The 20,511-nt window shown below is 34.5% G+C and overlaps 3 protein-coding genes across 3 annotated transcripts; all 3 read left to right on the forward strand.

The window, feature by feature from the left end:
* Positions 1–8,446: 8,446 nt before the first annotated feature.
* On the forward strand, positions 8,447–15,144 carry LOC127107107 (uncharacterized). The gene is made up of 11 exons (XM_051044382.1): positions 8,447–8,821; positions 8,985–9,084; positions 10,336–10,397; positions 10,603–10,662; positions 12,219–12,278; positions 13,320–13,382; positions 13,580–13,622; positions 13,832–13,909; positions 14,155–14,470; positions 14,550–14,703; positions 14,811–15,144. The coding sequence occupies exons 1-11, from the start codon at positions 8,669–8,671 to the stop codon at positions 14,898–14,900; spliced, it is 1,179 nt and encodes a 392-aa protein (XP_050900339.1). The 5' UTR covers positions 8,447–8,668; the 3' UTR covers positions 14,901–15,144.
* Positions 15,145–16,403: 1,259 nt separating this feature from the next.
* LOC127102351 (protein FAR1-RELATED SEQUENCE 5-like) lies at positions 16,404–17,285 on the forward strand. Its single transcript, XM_051039729.1, has 2 exons — positions 16,404–16,951; positions 17,072–17,285. The coding sequence occupies exons 1-2, from the start codon at positions 16,404–16,406 to the stop codon at positions 17,283–17,285; spliced, it is 762 nt and encodes a 253-aa protein (XP_050895686.1).
* A 13-nt stretch (positions 17,286–17,298) lies between these two features.
* On the forward strand, positions 17,299–18,153 carry LOC127102352 (protein FAR1-RELATED SEQUENCE 5-like). The gene has a single exon (XM_051039730.1). The coding sequence runs from the start codon at positions 17,299–17,301 to the stop codon at positions 18,151–18,153; it is 855 nt and encodes a 284-aa protein (XP_050895687.1).
* Positions 18,154–20,511: the final 2,358 nt, after the last annotated feature.

The following is a 20,511-nucleotide window of genomic DNA, read 5'->3' on the forward strand; positions in this document are numbered from 1 at the left end:
TGAGGGATATTGACAAATGGGACTTCCGGAAGAGGCGTGGGAATACTTTTCTGAAGAGGTTCCAGAGATACTTGGCTGGACTCAAAATATGGAACAGACTCAAAGAAGCTAACATCGGCCGAGATAAGGTATCATTGTAGAGTATGAGAATAACAACGATAACCCTTTTGGGAACGATGATAACCAATAAAGACACACTTTAGTGATCGAGCTGCTAGTTTATCAAGACTAGTGGAGAGATTGGATACAAAACACGTAGACCCGAATACTCGAGGAGGAATTGCATGGAGAGGAGAGTTTGGAAACAAGATTGAATAAAGGATTTTATTATTAAGGACAGATGAGGGCATGCGATTTATGAGGTAACATGCCGTGAGCACCGCATCCCCCCAAAACCGGAGCGGAACATTACCATGGAGAAGTAGGGTCCAAATGGTTTCTACAAGATGCCAATTTTTGTGTTCGGCTACCCCATTTTATTGGGGTGTGTGAGAGCAAGATGTTTGGTGCAGAATACCATTAGATGACATAAAATTTTCAAATTGTTGGGATAAATATTCACGTGCATTGTCACCTCTTAAGGTAAGAATAGACAAACCAAATTGGGTTCTTATTTCTTGATAAAATTGTTCAAAAATAGAAAATAATTCAGACTTGTTCTTCATTAAAAGTAGGCATGTGCAACATGAAAAATCATTAATAAAAGTTACAAAATATCTAAACTCAAAAGTAGACACGGTATGCGAGGGACCCCAAACATCAGAGTGAACTAAAGCAAAAGGGAATGCAACCCATTTATTGACTCGATCGGAAAAGTGACTACGAGTATGTTTCCTTAACTAACAAGACTCACAATGTAAATTTCATAATTTAGATAGACTAGGCACCAACTTTTGCAGCTTGGAAAGATATGGATGACTTAACTGCACATGTATAATGAGTGGAGAGTTTGTGGTGGAGCATGTGGTAGATGACATAGAGAAGTAGTAGAGGCCTTGAGACTCACATCCGACGCCAATCGTCTGTCCCGAACTCTGAGCCTGCAGAGTAAAATTACTATTAGCAAAGGTGATAGAATAATTAAGGGAATGTGTTAAACGACAGACTGACAATAAATTAAATGGGCAATTAGGTACATATATGACAGAAGTCACAGAGAGAGATGGTAGAATTTGAACAGTACCAATCCCTTGTGATCAGGTTTGAGAACCATTTACAACAGTTATACTCGGTAAGAAGCCAGAGGTAGAGATGGAAGATACAAGTCCTTTATTACTAGTAATATGATCAGATGCACCAGAGTCGAGAACCCAAGGACCAAGAGAAGATGGTTAAGAGAAGCAAATAGATGAATTACCAGTGTATACAACTGAAGCCGTGGAACTAGAGGTCTGATTAGTCTGACACCACCTAAGAAAATCCTCGTAGCTTGGCGTAGGATGTCTGTCATGTAACTTCCAGCAACGGTCAATAGTATGTCCAAGCCGATTATAATGGTCACACTTGGGACGAGGTTTGGAGTTGGATGACCCTCCTCAAAGGTAATTCTGATTATTGCCAAGAGATGCAAGGGAAACTATATCACCTAGTGTCAGCGCAATAATAGATGGAGGGGAAACTACACCAAATGCATGAGGTGTAGCCAAGCACAACAGTTGTTCACTAACTACATCATAGTTAGGAACAATATTACCTGATAAAATCTGGTTACAAACAGATTCGAGTTGTGGTGGTAGTCTTTTAAGTGCCATGACCATGTAAGATTTACTCTATTGTTCGGAGTGAGCTGTTGCATAAGGCATAAGGGTTGTGTAACTCGCTTTCAAGGTATCAATCTTACTCAGATAGGCTTGCATATCCATATTTTGCAACTTTAGTGTGTCGAGTTCGAGGATGGCACTATATAGACAATGAACATCATTGGATAAGACTTTCTTAGGCTTTTCCCAAGCCTCATTGCAAGTGGAGAAGGCTTGATACTGCGTGTGGAGTTTAGGTGCGATGGAAAACCATAACACAGTACATAAAGAGGCATCCGTTTTCTTCCATTTAACGAGTTTTACGGCGGCAACATCAACCAATTTTATGGTTAGGTGATCTTCATATCCCTGACCATGAAACCACATATCGATAACACGAGCCCATATGTTGTAGTTGGCTAATCCGATTAGTTTTTCACATGGGATAAGCGTAACTTTAGTAAACAAGACAAAATCAACATCTCCCATGGCTTAAATAAACAAAATTGGCGTTGTTTGAACTAGAGCACAAATTTCCGAGAGTCGAAATGAAAAACAGATATCAGATCTATGACCGATGAAGGGAGCCGAGTGGGGAGGTCGAAAAACCGTCTGGATCGGGCGACAAGGTGGTTTTACCTAAGAATTTTGAGAAGTGAGAGGAAAACCGGAGTGATGACATGGTTTGCCAAAAAACAAATTCTCACCAGAAGACAGTGGGTCTACCGGGTAAAACACAACGAAGAGTTGTCTATTAGTAGACTCTAGATACCATATTGAATTAGGAAAGACTAAGAGACATTTAGGTTAAAACGTGTGTTTGAATAACACTACGAAAGATGTATTATATAGGAAAAAAGTATAACTCATACTATTAATTACATAGTTATCCTATTCTATTCTAGAATACACTAAGGAATGTTCTAGAGAATATTCTCTGTATATATATACATATATACATATCAACAATTCTTTTAAAAACTCTCCCTTTATATGGTATGCCGATACAAGTAAGAGAAAAATCATAACATCCTTATCTTACCTCTTCAAAGTATGTGTATTGATCATCATGAGTCAAAGGCCTGAAGCTTCAAAGAAAAAAATATTATGACAAGGCAATTAAGGATGAAGAAAGGAAGAACAAGGGTGTTAATTCCACCTCCTATGAAAACGGAGGGAATGCTCAAGGTGCATCATTTGTTGGAGCATCTACAGCTGGAAAGAAGTTTGTAACCAAGATGAAGGTCTTGAAGAAGCGACTTGTTCAAACTCATGATTCTGACTAAGAGGTTGATGAAGATTTTGTTACCTTCTTAGATTCAAGTGGTTGGTTAAGTGATGAGTCTGAAGGATGTTTCATGTTTTTATGACCCTTGTATCTAGGCATTCATAAAGGCTTTATAGCCTATTTTTATCTTTTTAAAATAAATCAGATCTAATGTTTGTGTATCTCTGGATGATGTTCTAGTTGTTTCTCATGTTTTTGGTTGTGCAAACATACTAACATGTACATGAGTGGCATCTAGGTGTAATTTGATGCATGCCTTTTTCTAAATCATGGCAAAAATGGGGAGTAGTGTGTTATTGAGAGGTAACATAAGTTTCTGTTTGGTAATGACCATCTCTGGTAAGTGCTAACAATGAGCTCCATGTTGGAGCATCGGGCAAGACATTTGGCCCTTGTTTATGTGAAAGCATATCTATGTTAGTAGTATTCCTTGCATATTCTGATATCAACTACTAAATGTTTGTGTGTGCATGACTAAGTATGTGAATGATTGCATGCTTATATATGTTAGTTAGTAGGATTGTATCCTACTAACTATGAGCTACTAGATTCGAGTGCATTACTAAGTCTATGAATGATTGCATGGTTGTCTCTTTGGTTTGGAGCAACTAAATGGATTATCTGTAAGAATATGAATATTGATGCTATTGATTTTCCACTGTTGAGGTTAACTCTGATAATTGGAATATGGTTGCTACTAATGATTGTATGCTCTAAAGACTGTCACTTATTTTGAGGCAAGATTTGCTATTTATCTTGAAGAGTTGATTTTCCACAATTTTCCAAAGGGGTGGATTGTAGTTCATATCGGATTGACCGCATTTAGAAGAAAAAAACATGGAAAAGTGTCCAAGTGTTAAGGATTGGTCTAGCTTGCTTAAAATGTATAAGGAACACATGTTGGGCACGATGCTCCAACATGTTGGTACGACATATGGCCTTGCTCAACAAGTGCCAGGCTATTGCATTTTGAATGAATCTTTTGAGAAGATTCAATTATATTTTATTGCTAATTGACTTAGCAATATGTTTAGGTGATTTGTTTGGCAATTGGGATAAGATTGATTCAGATTTAAATGAAATTTAAATTTGAATTTAAATTGAAACAAATCATATCTTGTTGGATATATTTATGGAACAGATATATCTAACAAATTCTGCATTAATTTTGAACAAAATTAAAGATATTATCCAAGGAGAAAAGTCCATAGTTATTATGCTATATAAGGAGCTCAAAACCTACATTAGAAGCCAAGCAATACATTGATGATTTTATAGTGCTAAAATTTAATTTGAGTCTTTGTTATTATTGTATGTACATCTCTATGTTTTAGTAACTTTGTATAAAAGGTTAGTCTAGAGTTGAGTGCTAGTATTCAACATTGATTATTGAGTTATAATCTCTAATCACATGTTGTGTGATTGAGAAGAAAGTGAGTATGTTCTCATGTTTAAGGGGAACCATAAATAAAAAGCCCTTGGGTAGTGTTAAGAAGAAGCATTGAACAACATAGGATTTGTTGTTGCTTGTAAGACTAATTATACTAAGCTACTAATAGTGAATTTCTTTTCTTGGATTGTGGACTCAACCCCCAAAACGTATGTGTGGTTTCTCCGAACTGAGTAAACAACTATTATGTTATTTACTGCTTTTCTGCTCCATCATCTAGTACTTGGTATTGTAGTGTTTTTGTTTTAACTTGTTGAACCAATTATCTAGGATATTGTGTTCGATATCTGTCCCTTGAGGAACACAATTTCAGTTAGAATGAGAAATCTGGTATGATTGAGAGCTTTTCAGAAAATTCAAAATGTTACAGATGAATAATAAAATGGGTTTTTATTTGGAAAGGTTAATATGGTCAAGTCACAACATTTAAGGGATGTCAGGTTAAAATATGGGGGTGGCAGGAAAAGTTCTCCAATCATTATGCTAATTTGTTCACAAAATACATGACAATTCTTCCTCATAGTGTAACTATATGTTCTCTCTGCTACCTCGTATCTTAAATAAAGGAAATTGCTTAAGGCACCCAAAGAACTGCTTCCCCACCCTAGTGAAAAACTAAAACTACCACTAGAGTCCAGAAATGCATTTTCGGAAACACTCAAATCACATTCTTTTTTGAGTCAGGCCTTAAGGCTATGTCAAAAAAGTTACAAGAATGTATCTCTGTATAACTTACAGAGATACATCTTTGGTCGTTGTTTAAATTAAATACGCGTCAAACTCTTTTCTTCCCCATTTCTTTTTTTTACTCTCTCAACTCACAAACTCTTAAAATATCTCAACTCTTAAACTCTCTCAACTCACATTCTCTCAAACTCATCCAACTCACTTCAAAGTTTCTACCATCAACATCCAATCGATCAAAGAGTTCACTCAACAACAAACTAAAGTCACATTTGATAAGTTATTTAGTTCTCTCTCTCTCTCTCTCTCTCTCTCTCTCTCTCTCTCTATATATATATATATATATATATATATATATATATATATATATATATATATATATATATATATATATATATATATATATATATATATATATATATATATATATATATATATATATATATATATATATATATTATATATATATATATATATATATATATATATATATATATATATATATATATATATATATATATATTATTTTTGTATATATATTTGTAGAAATTTAGCATTAAGTTATGTAATAGGTATTTTAGGTATGTTATTTAAATGAGCATTGTGCTTGATAGGTAGCTTAAATGATCAATGCATTATTTTGGATGTCGGAATTTACTACATTTCCGCCATTGTCGTTCATCCGAGTTGCAAAAATTTATGTAGGTGGATCTTCTGTATTTTTCAATGTTTTGATTTTCAGAATCCGAAGATGCATTTTTAGATTTTATCTGTCTGCATTGTTTGGCTTGACTTATTGTGTTTCATCTGTATAATCTTGCATGGTTTAATTATAAGCATTATGACGAATAAATAAGATAGATTGAGGAATGACAGAGTTGCCCAACATGCATCAGGTCAGAGGGAAATAAGTCAATCATCGTTGGAACATATCGTTTATGTGTTGGTTGATACGGATGCGTCAATTTCTAGGACTCATGCATCTCCTCATTCGTCTTCCTGTAGGAGAAAGATGTCACCTCCTGATTCCCCAGAAGCCCCACCATTACATGATGCACGAGACGACACCCCAGGCCTAGGCACCTAAGGGGTTTGGAGGATGCCCGTCTAACTTATTGCTGCTACCGCTATATTTGGACCATGTTGCCAAGCATGTGTGGGACAGAGAGGTAAATTCAATTGTATTCATTATTTGAAACGCAATTGTTATAATATTCAAAGTTTTTGACGATGATTTATTTTTCTGCAGGAAAGTGATGCTTTAAAATGCATCAACCATTGTTGGAAGATTACGGGTCTTCCGCAACCTACTAAGTAGTGGTTTTAGAGTGTGATGCAACTATCTGGGCTGCGAGACTGGTGCATGATCAGTTACGTTACATTTAAGCATAGTATGTTGTCTGCGTTTGTAGAAAGATGACACTCGAAAACATCATCCTTTCATCTTCCACATGGTGAAATGTCCATCATATTAGACAATGTGTCATGTTTGCTGCATCTTCTGATCAGAGGAATACTGTTAAACAACGCCAAGATTAACTGAGATGAGGTAGTGGAGATGATGGTGACCTATTTAGGATTTGACCCAAGGGATGCCATTCTAGAGATAGAAGCCACCTAAGGGTGCATGCAAGGTTTCAATTCTTGGAGAGGCTCTATACACAATAGTTGCATGCAGTAGAGCAGGTTGTTGGTGATGATGAGCAGGTTATGCAACATAAAGCATTTGTCTGAGAGCATACCTATTGTATTTGATTGGCACACCCATTTTTATGGAGAAGAGTTTCACTTATATGGATGTTGTTTACTTGAGATAATTCGATGACTTAGAGTACATCCATGAGTACAACTAAAGAACCATTTGTGTTGGTCTACATGTACTTCGATTTAGCTAAAGGTTGTATGTGGATGACAAAACAAATGACAGGCAACTGCACACTGTTGACGATAATATATTTGCATCTTTTAGTGTTTGTGTGTAGTTTTTATAACACCTTTGCTACACCATTACTAATTATTCATATGTACCATTTGTGGCTTGGATCCTCCAACACTTCCCATTCATATCCTGCTGGTCATGTCCTTCAACCTACACTAAGGATATGCCACACGCTTCTGCATTCATCTCGTTTAGAGAGAATCAGGCGACATAGACTTTCCAAGTGTATCTTGACTGCTTGGTAGCATAATATATTAACTTCCAAGCATACACAGATCATCGTCATATGCGTCCCTTGGACAACATATACTTATACTATAGATGACTGACTTACAGGTCACATATGATGATTTCACACCTCAATGAGCATGTCATGCGACAATTCAGCTACATGTACTTTGTTCCTAAAAGACCCCTCTACTTCTGCTTCTCGAGCTATGACATGAAGAGATGTAAATGCCATGTTTGATGATTACCTTAATCATCTATTATCAGATGAGGTACGAAGTACTATAGTTCCTAATGACTAGAGTGATGCACACGACTACATCCAGTTGTATTTCAGGATGTCACATTCTTATATAACACTAGATACTCTGGGAGATCCACCTAGGTTAGCTTACCAGGAGATACTATAGGAGGAATAGGCTAGAGAAAATCATATTGTTGATATGTTGCCTAAATATCAGCGTATCGTGGATATGTCACATGCCACTATAGACAAAAAAGTCTTTTGGGAAGGCTCTGAGGGACATTCTAGATGGCATCATAAAGGAGGCACGACAAACACTACATTACAGTAGGTAACATAGGAATAGGGGGCCCGAGTCCGGCATACACAGTGGTATATAATATTCGTATTAGAAGCACTATGATCAATTGTATTTTATTGACTTTATTATGTATTACAAATATATGGGAAAGAGAGTACATTCTCTCTCCTACGTGTTTATACACTATCGTCAATTGGATTAGGCACCTCCTCTTATGTGTTGTACACAAGCGTCAATTGGATTAGGCACTGTCATCAATTGAATTGACGTTTCCTTTTATGTGTTGGACACATGCGTCAATTAGATTGACGTTTCTTTTGTTTTGAGATTTATTTTGTTTGAAAGTTGGTTAGTTTAAGAAATTGGTGAAAAAGTGGATTGTTTTGGATATTTATTTGAAAAAAATGAGTTATTTAAATATTTTTTTTTTGTGTAATTTTAAAAAATATATAATTATGATGAAATAGTAGTACAAAACAATAAATCCATTTTTTATTATTGTTGATGCTTTGGTTCGTTAAGAAAAAGAGAGACCAGGATTTTTTATTTTTTTAAAAAATTTCCGTTGGTTGTCGCTAGAAACAAGTAAAAAACAAAACTAGAAAAGAATGGACCAGTCGTGTTTGGCAGTGCCCGGTGTCATTGCGGCGTTGCGCGGTTTCATTGCAGCAACTTCGATAGCGCCTGATTCCATCCAAATTCCAAACTCAACACCACCACCACCACATTCGTTCTTTCCTTTTCCTTAAAAAATTACCTATAGATACAGCGAATTTAGGTTTCAGAGAAGCGGAAATGGTTTCGGTGGCGCAGGAAGCTCAGCGTGCGCTTAATATCCAGCCTCCAAAGATTAAACTGAAGGCTCGACGATTGAAAGGTCACAAAGACAGCACTAACTGCTGCATTGCCTCTTCTCAAAACCCTCGTCTTATTGTCACTTCCGGCGAGGTCACTCCCTTTCTCCATTTTCAATTTCTCATCTCTCTGTATTAACTTTAACACTCATTAGGGTTCTTCCTTCAACACTGTTTCGTTTCAATTAATCTCTTATATTATTATTGGCGTTGTTTCGTAAATTCTACTCCATGTAAATTTTATTTGTGTAAAATAGGATGGTCGTGTTTGCTGGTTTGATTTACGATGCAATGATGAACCGCGGCTCACTATGGATGTTAGTGACGAGTCAATTCTTTCCTTGTGTTTCAAGTCAGGTTTGATTTCATTGAAAACTGCTTAATCTTTGCTTTAAGCTTGTTGCTGTGTTGTAAATACAGAAGGACTATGGTTTTGTTTACTTCAATTTTTACTACTTGTTTATGATGATATGAAGGAGGTTTAGGGACTAGTATGGGGGGGGGGGGGGGACACAGCCTTGGAGGGGTCAAATAATCCTCAAAGTGACTTAGTGCCACTCGAGCTAAGGCTTGTGAACCGGCGAGGGCACTTTCTTTAGCTTGAGGACGCCCAGTTATTAGTAATTATTAGAAGCTTTATTTGAGTGCTTTCACGAGAATTTTGGAATTCTAGAAATATAGTATTTTTGTCTCTTTCGGTTTCGGTTAAGTGGTGTGTTATCTATCATGTTCATCTTGTGGATGCGCCTTATGTCCTACATTCGGAGGCAGCAATTTACATCTGTTGGGTGATAATATTCTTACCAAAGCGCACACTTGGTTGAAACTCCCTATCATGCAATCATACGAATAAAATTCCACATGAATCCATAAGTGATTTGTACTTCATTGTTATCTACATATATATGAAGATTAACATTTTTTAATTGACACATGATCAATGTGATGGATAGTTATAATACGACAACTATATTGATAGATATTTATATAAAGTTATTGGGCAGTTTAATGTGTTGAGTCTTAACAAATTGACTCATGTCTATATGCAATAAAATTTCCACCAATACTCTGTTTTTTGTCCATAACTGTGTCATATTAATGACTTGGTATGCTGGAAGAGTGAGTACCACTAACAATATAAATTTTTTATTTTTATATTATTCCCATTTGGTCATTTCTACATTAACTCTTCAATGCGATATCTCTGCTTCGTTTGCGGTATGATCGATCGTTTGTGATGATTGTCAAATAAATCTATTTACAGAATCCACTATCAGTAGTGCAAGGGGTACCGTAACATAAGTTACATAGAAAGCTCCTTATTTTGACATGTGTGATTCAATAATTATTCATGAAAAGCACATGACTGTTTTGCGTGGGGTTTTCCAAACGGGTATGTTGGGGGATTGAATGTTTTGCTCCACCCATTCTCTCTCTGTGTTAAGGACAGTTCCTTCTTCCTTTTTCTCTTAGATTTTTTCTCTTCATAATAAATTTCATATTTTCTATATGTAACAAAGAAATTTGTATTCAAATTGGAGCCATCCATTTCGTGTTCGCTGGACAAGTTTACTTATATCTTTTGCAAATACATGTCCCTTGAATCAGGGAATGAAGATAATATCTATGTCTCATCAGGAAAGGAAATCAAGTGTTTTGATGTGCGCCTGGTAAGCATTTTATGGGCGGCAAAGATGTTTGAATTCAGTACATTTTATTTCCTCTTACAGGAAACCCTTCTCTCCTTATATGACTAGCAGACACCTGGAATCACATTTATTGCATTATTCATTTTCCTATCAAGGACGCCTACATTGTTTAGAAAGATCATTAATTATTATACTGATCCTCTGTATACTATGTTCTGTTCTGAAGGCCGCCGCCAAATGGGAGCCACTGGAGAATTACAATTATAACAAAGAGGAGATAAACAAGGTAGAGACTAGTTAGTAAGACTTGTATTCAAATACAATGTTATGCATTTACTTGATCTTGTTGAATGTTCCTACTGTTCTTGGGTGTACAAAAATGGAAAGTGGTTCTATCATGTGTTTTGTGTGTATCTGAACTCTGAAGTAGTTTTTAGTTTATTTTTTTATTTCACTTTTTAGTCCCTCTTAATATATGTAAGCATGACTCAAGTTAATGGACAATGTCCGGAATAAGGAATTTTTCTTTTTCAGCGGCTTAATCTTTCATATTTCTTCTCTCTACTCTGCATAATTTTTCCATTAGTAACTTGTATTTCATTTAATGTAAAACTTTAGATTGGGAATTCCATTTGCATATGTTGAAAGCAACAGAGAGAAATTTCATGTGTTGGCTAGAGACTTGGTCACTTTTTTGTTGTTGCTATTGACCTAGTGGGCAACACCTACTCCTATAAATACTTGCGGGGAGGGGGTAATGTGGTAATTTGAGTTTGAATCTGGGATTTAATTAGAAGCTAACTTACCGATCAGCTAACAGTGGTTAACTTATAGCCTAATATCACTAGCTAATCCACATAATTACAGTTGACCAAGGGTTAATAATAATGTTGTAACATACTGATAACTTTTTAACTCTCCTCCTCAATCCATCTCTAAGTGATGGGCATGGTGGATCTTAGGTTTGAAAGGGGCTCAAGCAGGAGTTGAAGGATGGGGTTGGGACGGTCTGTTTGGAGAAAATAGAGGGTAGGGTGTCTGAACTTTGGACGTGTTTGCAACAATAGATATGCTTGCTCAAATTGGATGGGAGTTTTCAAAGACAGGAAACACGGCTAAATTTGGAAAGCTGACTGGGAGAGAAAAAAATCAATTGCCTGCAAAAGGAGGCAAAGGCTTAAGTGGTTCCAGACACTCGTGGCCAGTACAACTGTTTAGGATAAGCAGGGGACTTAAAACACAATCCAAAAAGCATAGTCAGATAAAGCACAATTCACAGATTTTTGCTATATAGCAGTCAAGAGATCTCATGCACTTGGAAGTGAGCTGTGGCAGAACTGGGCTGTGGGTAGTTGGTAGCTGCGATGTAGAGCTAAAACTTGTCTGAAAAGACAACGCAGTCATTTGAATTTACAACGCGGAGAAAACAGACACCAAATTATGGTTACAACTTTTATGGAAACCAGCAGCAAGACTGTGCATACTACATGCTTAGATCATTGAGTCTGAGATCGATACCGCTTTGATACTATGGTGATACAGAGTCTGAGAGAAATTTTATGTATGACTGCGTGCTTGATCCCCCTGTCTATAGCTTGATTACAGTAACAACCAATCAATTTAGTAATCAAGAGGTTATTATGCGAGGTTGTGTCTTGTGCGTTCTTGTTCTGTAAAGGATATTGAAATTGTCAAACTAGATTACTTCATTATACCTGAACTTATAGTCACTTGTATACCACTCTATTCTGTTACATATTAATCGATCATATCCTTGTTCAGAGGTTCCCTTCATTTGTTAAAATATGCTTATATATTACAATTATATGTATGATTTTGCAGGTTACATGCAACTCAAGATCCTCATTTCTTGCTGCAGCAGATGATAGTGGCGAGGTGAAGGTATGCCTCATATTTATTCATGTTCTGGGTTCTAACTTTTCCTTGTGTAATACCATATTTATCGTCTTATATAAATATATCTTTGTTCACTTTCAATGTGTTAGAGATTTAAAAGCCATTCATGAGCTTGATCTAAGGCTATATAGCATAAGCTTTTGAGATGATCAATTGGTCCTTCATTTGGTACTTGAGTCTGTGACCAATGCTATGAATTCACTCTAAAAAGATGCAAAAGGTTTATGAGTCTGTTTGTTGTTCACACTTCAATTTGCCTTCAACGGTTCAACCCAAAGGGATCTTACATGGGGTCAGTGGGTTAGAGTCAGATATAAGGTGATAGGAACTGGACCAGAATAACAAAAATAATTATAGAAATTAGAAGTAAACATACCTTTTCCCAGTGCCTTATTAAACTTTGGGGTATATCATTCTCCTTGATATCAGGTTTGCTCTAAATATATTTACTATATCACTTCTGTATTGCTCGGATTATGGCTCTCCTTTGGACACCATATATCTCTTGGATACATCTTGTGTTTCTTATTGACAGAGAGTTACTGCAATGTGATTAGGTGGTCAAAGGTTCAAGTTGTGGACCCAGTCTCTTGCAATTGCAAGATTAGAGCGTCTATAGTAGACTTACAATGGGCCCGACTCTTCCTAGACCCTCTATTGCTAGAAATTTGTAGCACTAGGTTGCCCTTTTTATCTTGTTATTTCCTATGGTGACATTTACTAAAATTTCAAACTATTGATCTTTCAAAGAGATTGCTAGTAATGTTGACATGTTTTCTGATAAGAAACCATAAGCTTGTATTGTATTCTAAAAGCTTCAATACTTGCCACAAACATGGTAACATACAGTGTGTTTCTATTATGTACTATTTAGAAACTGTTTTTGTTTCTTTTTCTCTGTACTGTGATTTATTGCTCTGTATGCACTCTTAATTTACTCATTTCTTTTAATTTCAGAATAAGCCGAGTTTATGTTGCATTCTACTTTTTTATTTTCTTCATTATTGACTGTAGTTTTTTTGACAGATAATTGACATAAAGCAGCATTGCCTTTACAAAACATTGAGGGCCGAAACTGGTCATACAAGTGTATCCTTATTGCTTTTTAGCTGTTCTTCACTACATGGCTGCTAATTACATAAATTAGAAGTTTTTCAAACCAGTTAATATTTCATCTTTCTACTTTTTGTCCAGCATTTTCTCCTATTGTTCTGTTCTTATATAATTAAGTAATGGGTAATTTGATATATTGATTTTGTTTATTTCACCTTGACCTTGTATTGTAGATATGTAGCACTGTGGAATTCCTTCCTTGGCGATCTTGGGAAGGTAGTCAAACAAAGTCTTGCTTAATAGAGTCTAAAAAAATACTTATAGACTTAACTATTGAGTTGGATATATTAATCAAAAGAATTTGCACATGCACAAGTATCTATTTATAATTAAATTTTACAGTTTTTTTGGTATTTATGCTAGTCTTCTAGAAACCTGAGTTAATTATTTATAGGAAGTTAACTCCTATGTTTGTTTTCTCCCAGTAATTAGTGGTGGTCTCGATTCAACTCTTGTGCTGTGGGAATTCTCCAAAGCTCGCCCCTACAAAGTAGTCAATTTCGGTATGTTTTTCTTTAAATGTCTTTGTATTTATTAATTTAAGTTTTGAACGAGACGACTAGCATCATCTAATTCATACCCTTTTATTTTTTCCAATTGATATTTGCAATAACACAAGTGTTCACATCTTTACTTATTTTGTTTGTGCAATAAGCAAACGAAAATTTTTTAAGTTTGAGTATGACAACTGTTTTAAATCCTGGATAAAGGCTTTTTCTAACAGTTATCCTTCCTTTCTTCACTGCAGGTACTGTAAGTAATAGCGGCGCGGGGCAGTGTTTCAACCCTTCCTTGATTCATGCAATAGCTGTCCCAGAAATTGACATGGTAGATAAATTAGGCAGGGTATGTGCTGTTGCAGGTGGTGGAGTTATTAATGTGATTGACATTGAATCAGAAATCGCTGCTGTAAGATCAAAAACCTCTTCGAATACACGAAAAGGATCACAATCAAGATTAAAAGACGGTAGTTCGACTAGCAATACAAATGCGGATCGTAATGTAAAAAAGAGGCTGCATTTTGATTACAGTATGGGTGGCCATACTTCAGCTGTTTCTAGCCTGTGAGTTACCTTTCTTATCTCTAATTAATAAACTTTTGGACCAATTTCACGCTTCCCCTAACTGATCTGGGTGACACAGGGCATTTTCGTTGTTTGGGGAAAGAGGGAAATTCTTAATATCTGGTGGAAATGATAAGTTGGTGAAAGTGTGGAACTGGTCCAGTTATATTGATGCTGGGTCAAGTGATAGCAACAATGATATCCTACATTTGAACATTGGTGTACCTCAGAAGGTGAGTTTTGCAGCTTATTTTATTGTAACTTTCCGGGTGCCGGTTATTTAATTATTCTGCTGCCAAATTTGTCTGTTCTGTGATCACTGATATATTTTATTTCACAGGTCAATTGGCTATGTACCACTTCAGCTGATACAGACAACCTTGTTGTGTGCGACACGTCTAAAACCGTAAAGGTCTATTCTATAACATAGTTTCAAGCCGAGTATTCCTGGAGAGCAATCAAAACGATTTATGTTATATGAGATCATTCTCCATGACAGGAAAAACTTAAGCACACAGGATTTTAGTATAGATATACACACTTTTTTAGGCTTTCTGTGCGTTATAATGCACCATGAAATAATTTTAATGTAATATGTAGTTCTTTCATGAATCTTAATTGATGTTTTTAAAAAAGATATTTTGGTAGATTAACTAATTGACCTGTGTTCTTTACATTGAGCGAAATGTCTGATTTATTGTTGAAACGTGTGTGTGAGTTGGGCTTATGTCATTCATCATAGATTTAGTGATTTAATGTTGTCAGTTGTCGCAACAATTTGGTACTGAGAACCAACAATTGTTTGATCATATGTAATGTACTCAAAATGATTTTTATTGACCTCAAAAAGCCAAATTGTTCTGTTTGGTAGATACGGATCATTTATAAGGTGTGTTCTGTAAGCTAAGTATACATCTTTTCTTAAACGTGAATCGTTTGGCCCTTATGCATTGTTTGGAAGTTGTGTGCTATCTATCATGTTTGCATCATCTGAGAGAAACATATTTCTATTACAATGACAGTAGAGGTATCAATATTTGTGCTATAGACGCATTTATTGATATTATATTATTTTTTTTAAAACAACTATTGTTAAATAAAAAAATAATACTAGACAAACAACCACCATTGTAAAAGTGACAAATAAAACTAGATAGAGAGAACATACCCAAAAAATAAAAAATAAATATAGAGAATATACTGATTAAATACATTATAATTATATTTTCAGTGGTGCCAATTTTTACTGGATTAAAAATATATACACACACTATTGTATAATATATTAAACAGATTAATAGTTAAAATTGAGTTCAAACAAGCTATTTGTATGAAGATCATAATATATAAGTTAATATGAAGATCATAATATATAAGTTAATGTCATTTTCTCCATCCTTCAAACATTCTTAGACTAAACCTACACGGTTCAATTAAGGCTTTGCTGCAATAATTTCAAGCAGTACTTTCAAAGGTGTTGGCAAATATTAATGCGTGTGCCATCCTTTAGAGTTCATTGCACATGCAATGCAATGGCTAATCCAAACCCGCCACCAACCTTGGAATTGGACTTCAAAATCTCCACATTCATCACCACCAACAAAATAAAAATTTATTGAAAATTTTTTAAGAGACTTGACTTCACCATTTTTTATCATAAAAAAATAGTGGCTTCACCATTATTATTGATTGAATAAGATTAGTTTCTATTCATTTTGTTTTTCTAATTATGAATTAATAAAAGATATTTATCAATTGTTTATATATTATATCGTTATAATGTATTTTTAACAATAAAATAATATGTTCATGGTTTATTAAAATGTATTAGTTTGTTTGAATTTTTTTTTTTACAAATGTTAGTATATTTGTTGTTGTGTGTAAATTGCAGAATTTTTATAAACCGTAAATGCATAATTTTTGTGTGTAGAAAATGCAAGAAGATTGGAAACCAAAGTTAAAAATGATTTTTGATAGCATTGAAGATGCTTGGAAGTTTTTGGTTGATTATAGTGAAAAAGTTGAGTTTGGACTGAGGAAACAATATTATCACAAAAACAAAAATGATATAATTACTTCTTACAAGTTTGTTTGTAAAGAAGGTTTACGAAAACCAGATAAACGGGATTATAAAACAATCAATCCAGGGCCGGAGACTCGAACAAATTGTCAAGTAAGATTAGGAATTAAGAATATGGATGGTAAATTTATGGTCGTTTATTTTGTGGAGGAACATAATGACAATTTACGTTTACAAGAAACAACTCACATGTTGTCATGTCAAAGGGAAGACTCTCAAATTCAATGTCATCAAATTGATTTAGCCGATGAAGCGGGATTACAACAAAGGAAGTCGTTTGATTTGACGAGTAAAGAAGTGGGAGGTAGAACTAACTTGGGATTTATTCATCTTGATCAAAAGGATTATCTTCGGGAAAAAAGGCAAAGGAGTATGGTACATGGAGAAGCCGATTATCTATTGCAATATTTCCAAAGAAAGTCTATGGGAAATCCAACTTTCTATCATGCATATCAAATGGATGTCAAAGAACAAATTATCAATGTGTTTTGGGCAGATGCACTGATGCTAATTGATTATGAGTATTTTGGTGATGTTATATCTCTTGATTCAACATATTGCATAAATAGTTCACATAGACCACTGACACTATTCTTGGGATTTAACCATCATCGAAAAGTTGTGATTTTTGGGACTGTTTTATTATATGATGAAACAGTTGAGTCATACAAGTGGCTCTTTGAGACTTTTTTAGAGGCTCATAAGCAGAAAATAATCACAAACAATATTTACTGATCAAGATCACCCAATGGCAAGAGCATTGATTGAGATTATGCTTGAAGCTTATCATGGCTTATGTACATGGAACTTAATGCAAAATTGCATCAAACACTTAGGAAATTTGACGAAAGGTGAATCTCATTTTCTTAGTGATTTTAAGAAGTGTATGTATGAATATGAAAATGAAGACCAATTTGACGAAGGTTGGAGAAATCTTTTAGCAACCTATGATGTTAAAGAAAACACTTGGTTGCAAAAAGTATACACTATAAAGGATAAGTGGGTATCATGTTACATGAAGAAAGTTTTCACATTAGGAATGAGAAGCACTCAACTTAGTGAAAGAGTGAATGCAGGTATTAAAGGATTTATGAATGTGAACTTGGATATAATCAAATTTTTTAAGCGCTTTGAGCATTTTGTAGAAGAAAAGCGATATAATGAATTAAAGTGTGAATATGAAGCGCGACAAAAAATTTCAAGACTAAGGAACTCATATTCAAAAATCTTGCAACAAGTATCTGAGCTTTATGCTCCTAGTATTTTTTATCAATTCCAGCACGAGTATGAGTTGTTTGAAAATTGCTATGTGAAAAGCATTGATATGCAACCACCTTTAATTGATTGTGTTATTGTCATGGAAAGTAATTTGGGCGAATGTCGATTGTCACTTGATTTGGATAAGAATTCAATTTGTTTCTCTTGTCGTAAGTTTGAGAGTTTTGACATACTTTGTTGTCATTGTTTAAGAGTTTCTATTCATATGGATGTCAAATCAATTCCAGAACATTATAACTTAAAAAGGTGGACAAAGTTAGCTAGAAGTGAGACTTCACGTAATATTGATGTTAACTATATGGAAGAAGATGTTGATTTATCCTAAGCTCGACGCTACAAGGATATTTGTCCTCGCCTTATTAGGATAGCCACTGAAGCAGGTAGAAGTCTAGAATCATTCACATTCCTTTACAAAATCACTAATGAATTGGATAGGCACATGCTAGAGTTTCAAAAGAATCAAGTTAATATTTCTCAGGTGAATGAGTTTATTGGTAAAGTTAAGCAAAGGAGTCTACAAGCACCCATGATTATTTGGCACAAGCAAAAGGATTCAAAAAAAGAAAAGGCAAAAAGAGTTCAAAACACACAAAAGGTTGGGTAGAGTCTCAACTTCCTAAAAGAAAGAAAAATATTGGCTCTAAAGCTTCACAAATTCAAGTATTGTTGAATTATTTCATTTAATCGTTGTCTTTAGTCAACTACAAAAATTCATATTTTTATTTTGTGTCGTGTAGAACAATAAAATGTGTGATTCACAAACACAAGTTCAATATGAGGTGTTCAATACAAGTGCATTTATTTGGCTCAATAATTCATACAACATACCATCAATTGTAAACCAATATCAGAGTGAGTATGTGAACGTACCATTTTAGTAATTGAATGATTTTATGTTTTGTGCAGGAAAATAATAACACTTTAACTCAATTCGGTGCCAATAGTTTTACTCAATTATTGATGGTAAATTTTAAAAATTATATAAATTCTACTATTTGTTCAGGTTATCTTTTAATTATTAACTTATGTTCTTTTAATTATATGAAAATATTCATGAAGATATTACAAAATTAAACCATTCATAAAGAAGTGAAGAAGACATATTTTAAACAGTGACCGGCTAATATTTTCATCTAAGGGTTGTGCGGATGTAGTGACTACTTTTTTTACATGTTTTTTCTTGTATGCAAATAATTTACATTATTTTGTTATGATGCATATTTTAAATTTTGGCTTATGATTTGTAACTTTGTGCATTAAATATATTGGTTAAGTTATTTTGAAATTGATTTATGTTTTTTTTAAATTGGAGATATTAGTAATTGTTAGTATTTTACTGAGAGTATATATTTAGGAAGAAATGATTCAGATTTGATAAATTTGTTAAATTGTTATTAATAGTATTTCTTATTTAAAGAAATGAGATTATGATTCTATCTCATTATGATTCTATCTCATTTTAATTTGATGAAATTCTAAGTATTTAATGTAAAAATGTTAGAAATCCCAAAAATAATAGTATAATTGATATTCTCTCTTCATAAATGTATTTTTTTTTAATTAGTTATTCCTTATAATTTCTCAACCATTAGATTAGGAGCAAGAGAGATGACAAAATATATAATACAGGAGAGGATCCAATTGAGGATCCAATTCCACCAACCTTGTTGTGTAGGTTCCATGTTACTCCTATCATATCTTATACCCTTAATGTTGACGCTTAGGTACATGGTATCTTGCTATAATTATGTGTTTTGATTGCAATATACAAGTGTCATGTATAAAAAGGGTTAAATATGTTGTTAGTCATCTTAAATATTTTATATTTCACTTTTAGTTTTATGTTTAAATTTCTTCAAAGAATTGTTCTTTTAAAAATTTCAATCTACACTTTTGGTCCTTACTCCTAAAACCAAAACAGTTACTAAATGTTGAAGTTGTTTCAAGTATTTTATGTGTTGTAACCGGTTACCACGGGTGTGTAACCGATTACAGCCGGAACTAACATGCATTCCAGAAGTGAGAAGTGAAGTTTTCGTAGGGATAACCGGTTACCATAAAAAGTGTAACCGATTACCACTGAAGCTGAATTAATTTGATTTAATTTCAGTGTCAGGTGTAATTAGTTACCTGTTTTGGCGTAACTAGTTACAGTCCCGAGTTTTTGTGTTTTCTGCTATTGAATTTGGTCAATTTACATTTCAATCATTGTCTGACTTGTATATAAGTGTGTAGGATGTGAAGGAGAATGGCGATCCAAAACGCAGCGGAATTTAAAAAAAAAATCTTTTTTAGTGATCCTTATGAATGTGCATGATCAGTGATAGAATCGTTACCTCTTGTGGCGATTGTAACCTTTGATGCAGATCTATGGAGCGATCACGAACGTTGAACGATGACAACGTCTCTACTCAGTCCACACGAACGGATTCCTTCAGTCTCAGTGCTAACTGCTACGAATGAAGGCTTTGAGTGAGAGAGACAAACGAAAAATTGCAACGGCACAAATGCTTCTGCACAAGGGTTCTATTTATAGAACCACTTGTGTGGGCTGCAAGCTAAAAAGCCCACTTAAGTGTATGTAGCCCATATCTTATAATATGCCAAAATCACTTAAGTGCGTGGTACCTTACCATATTTCGTATTCTACTTAAGTATACCGTACTTTACGATGTTCTACAAT

The sequence above is a fragment of the Lathyrus oleraceus genome, chromosome 7 (assembly GCF_024323335.1).
Source record: "Lathyrus oleraceus cultivar Zhongwan6 chromosome 7, CAAS_Psat_ZW6_1.0, whole genome shotgun sequence".
Lineage (NCBI taxonomy): Eukaryota > Viridiplantae > Streptophyta > Magnoliopsida > Fabales > Fabaceae > Lathyrus > Lathyrus oleraceus.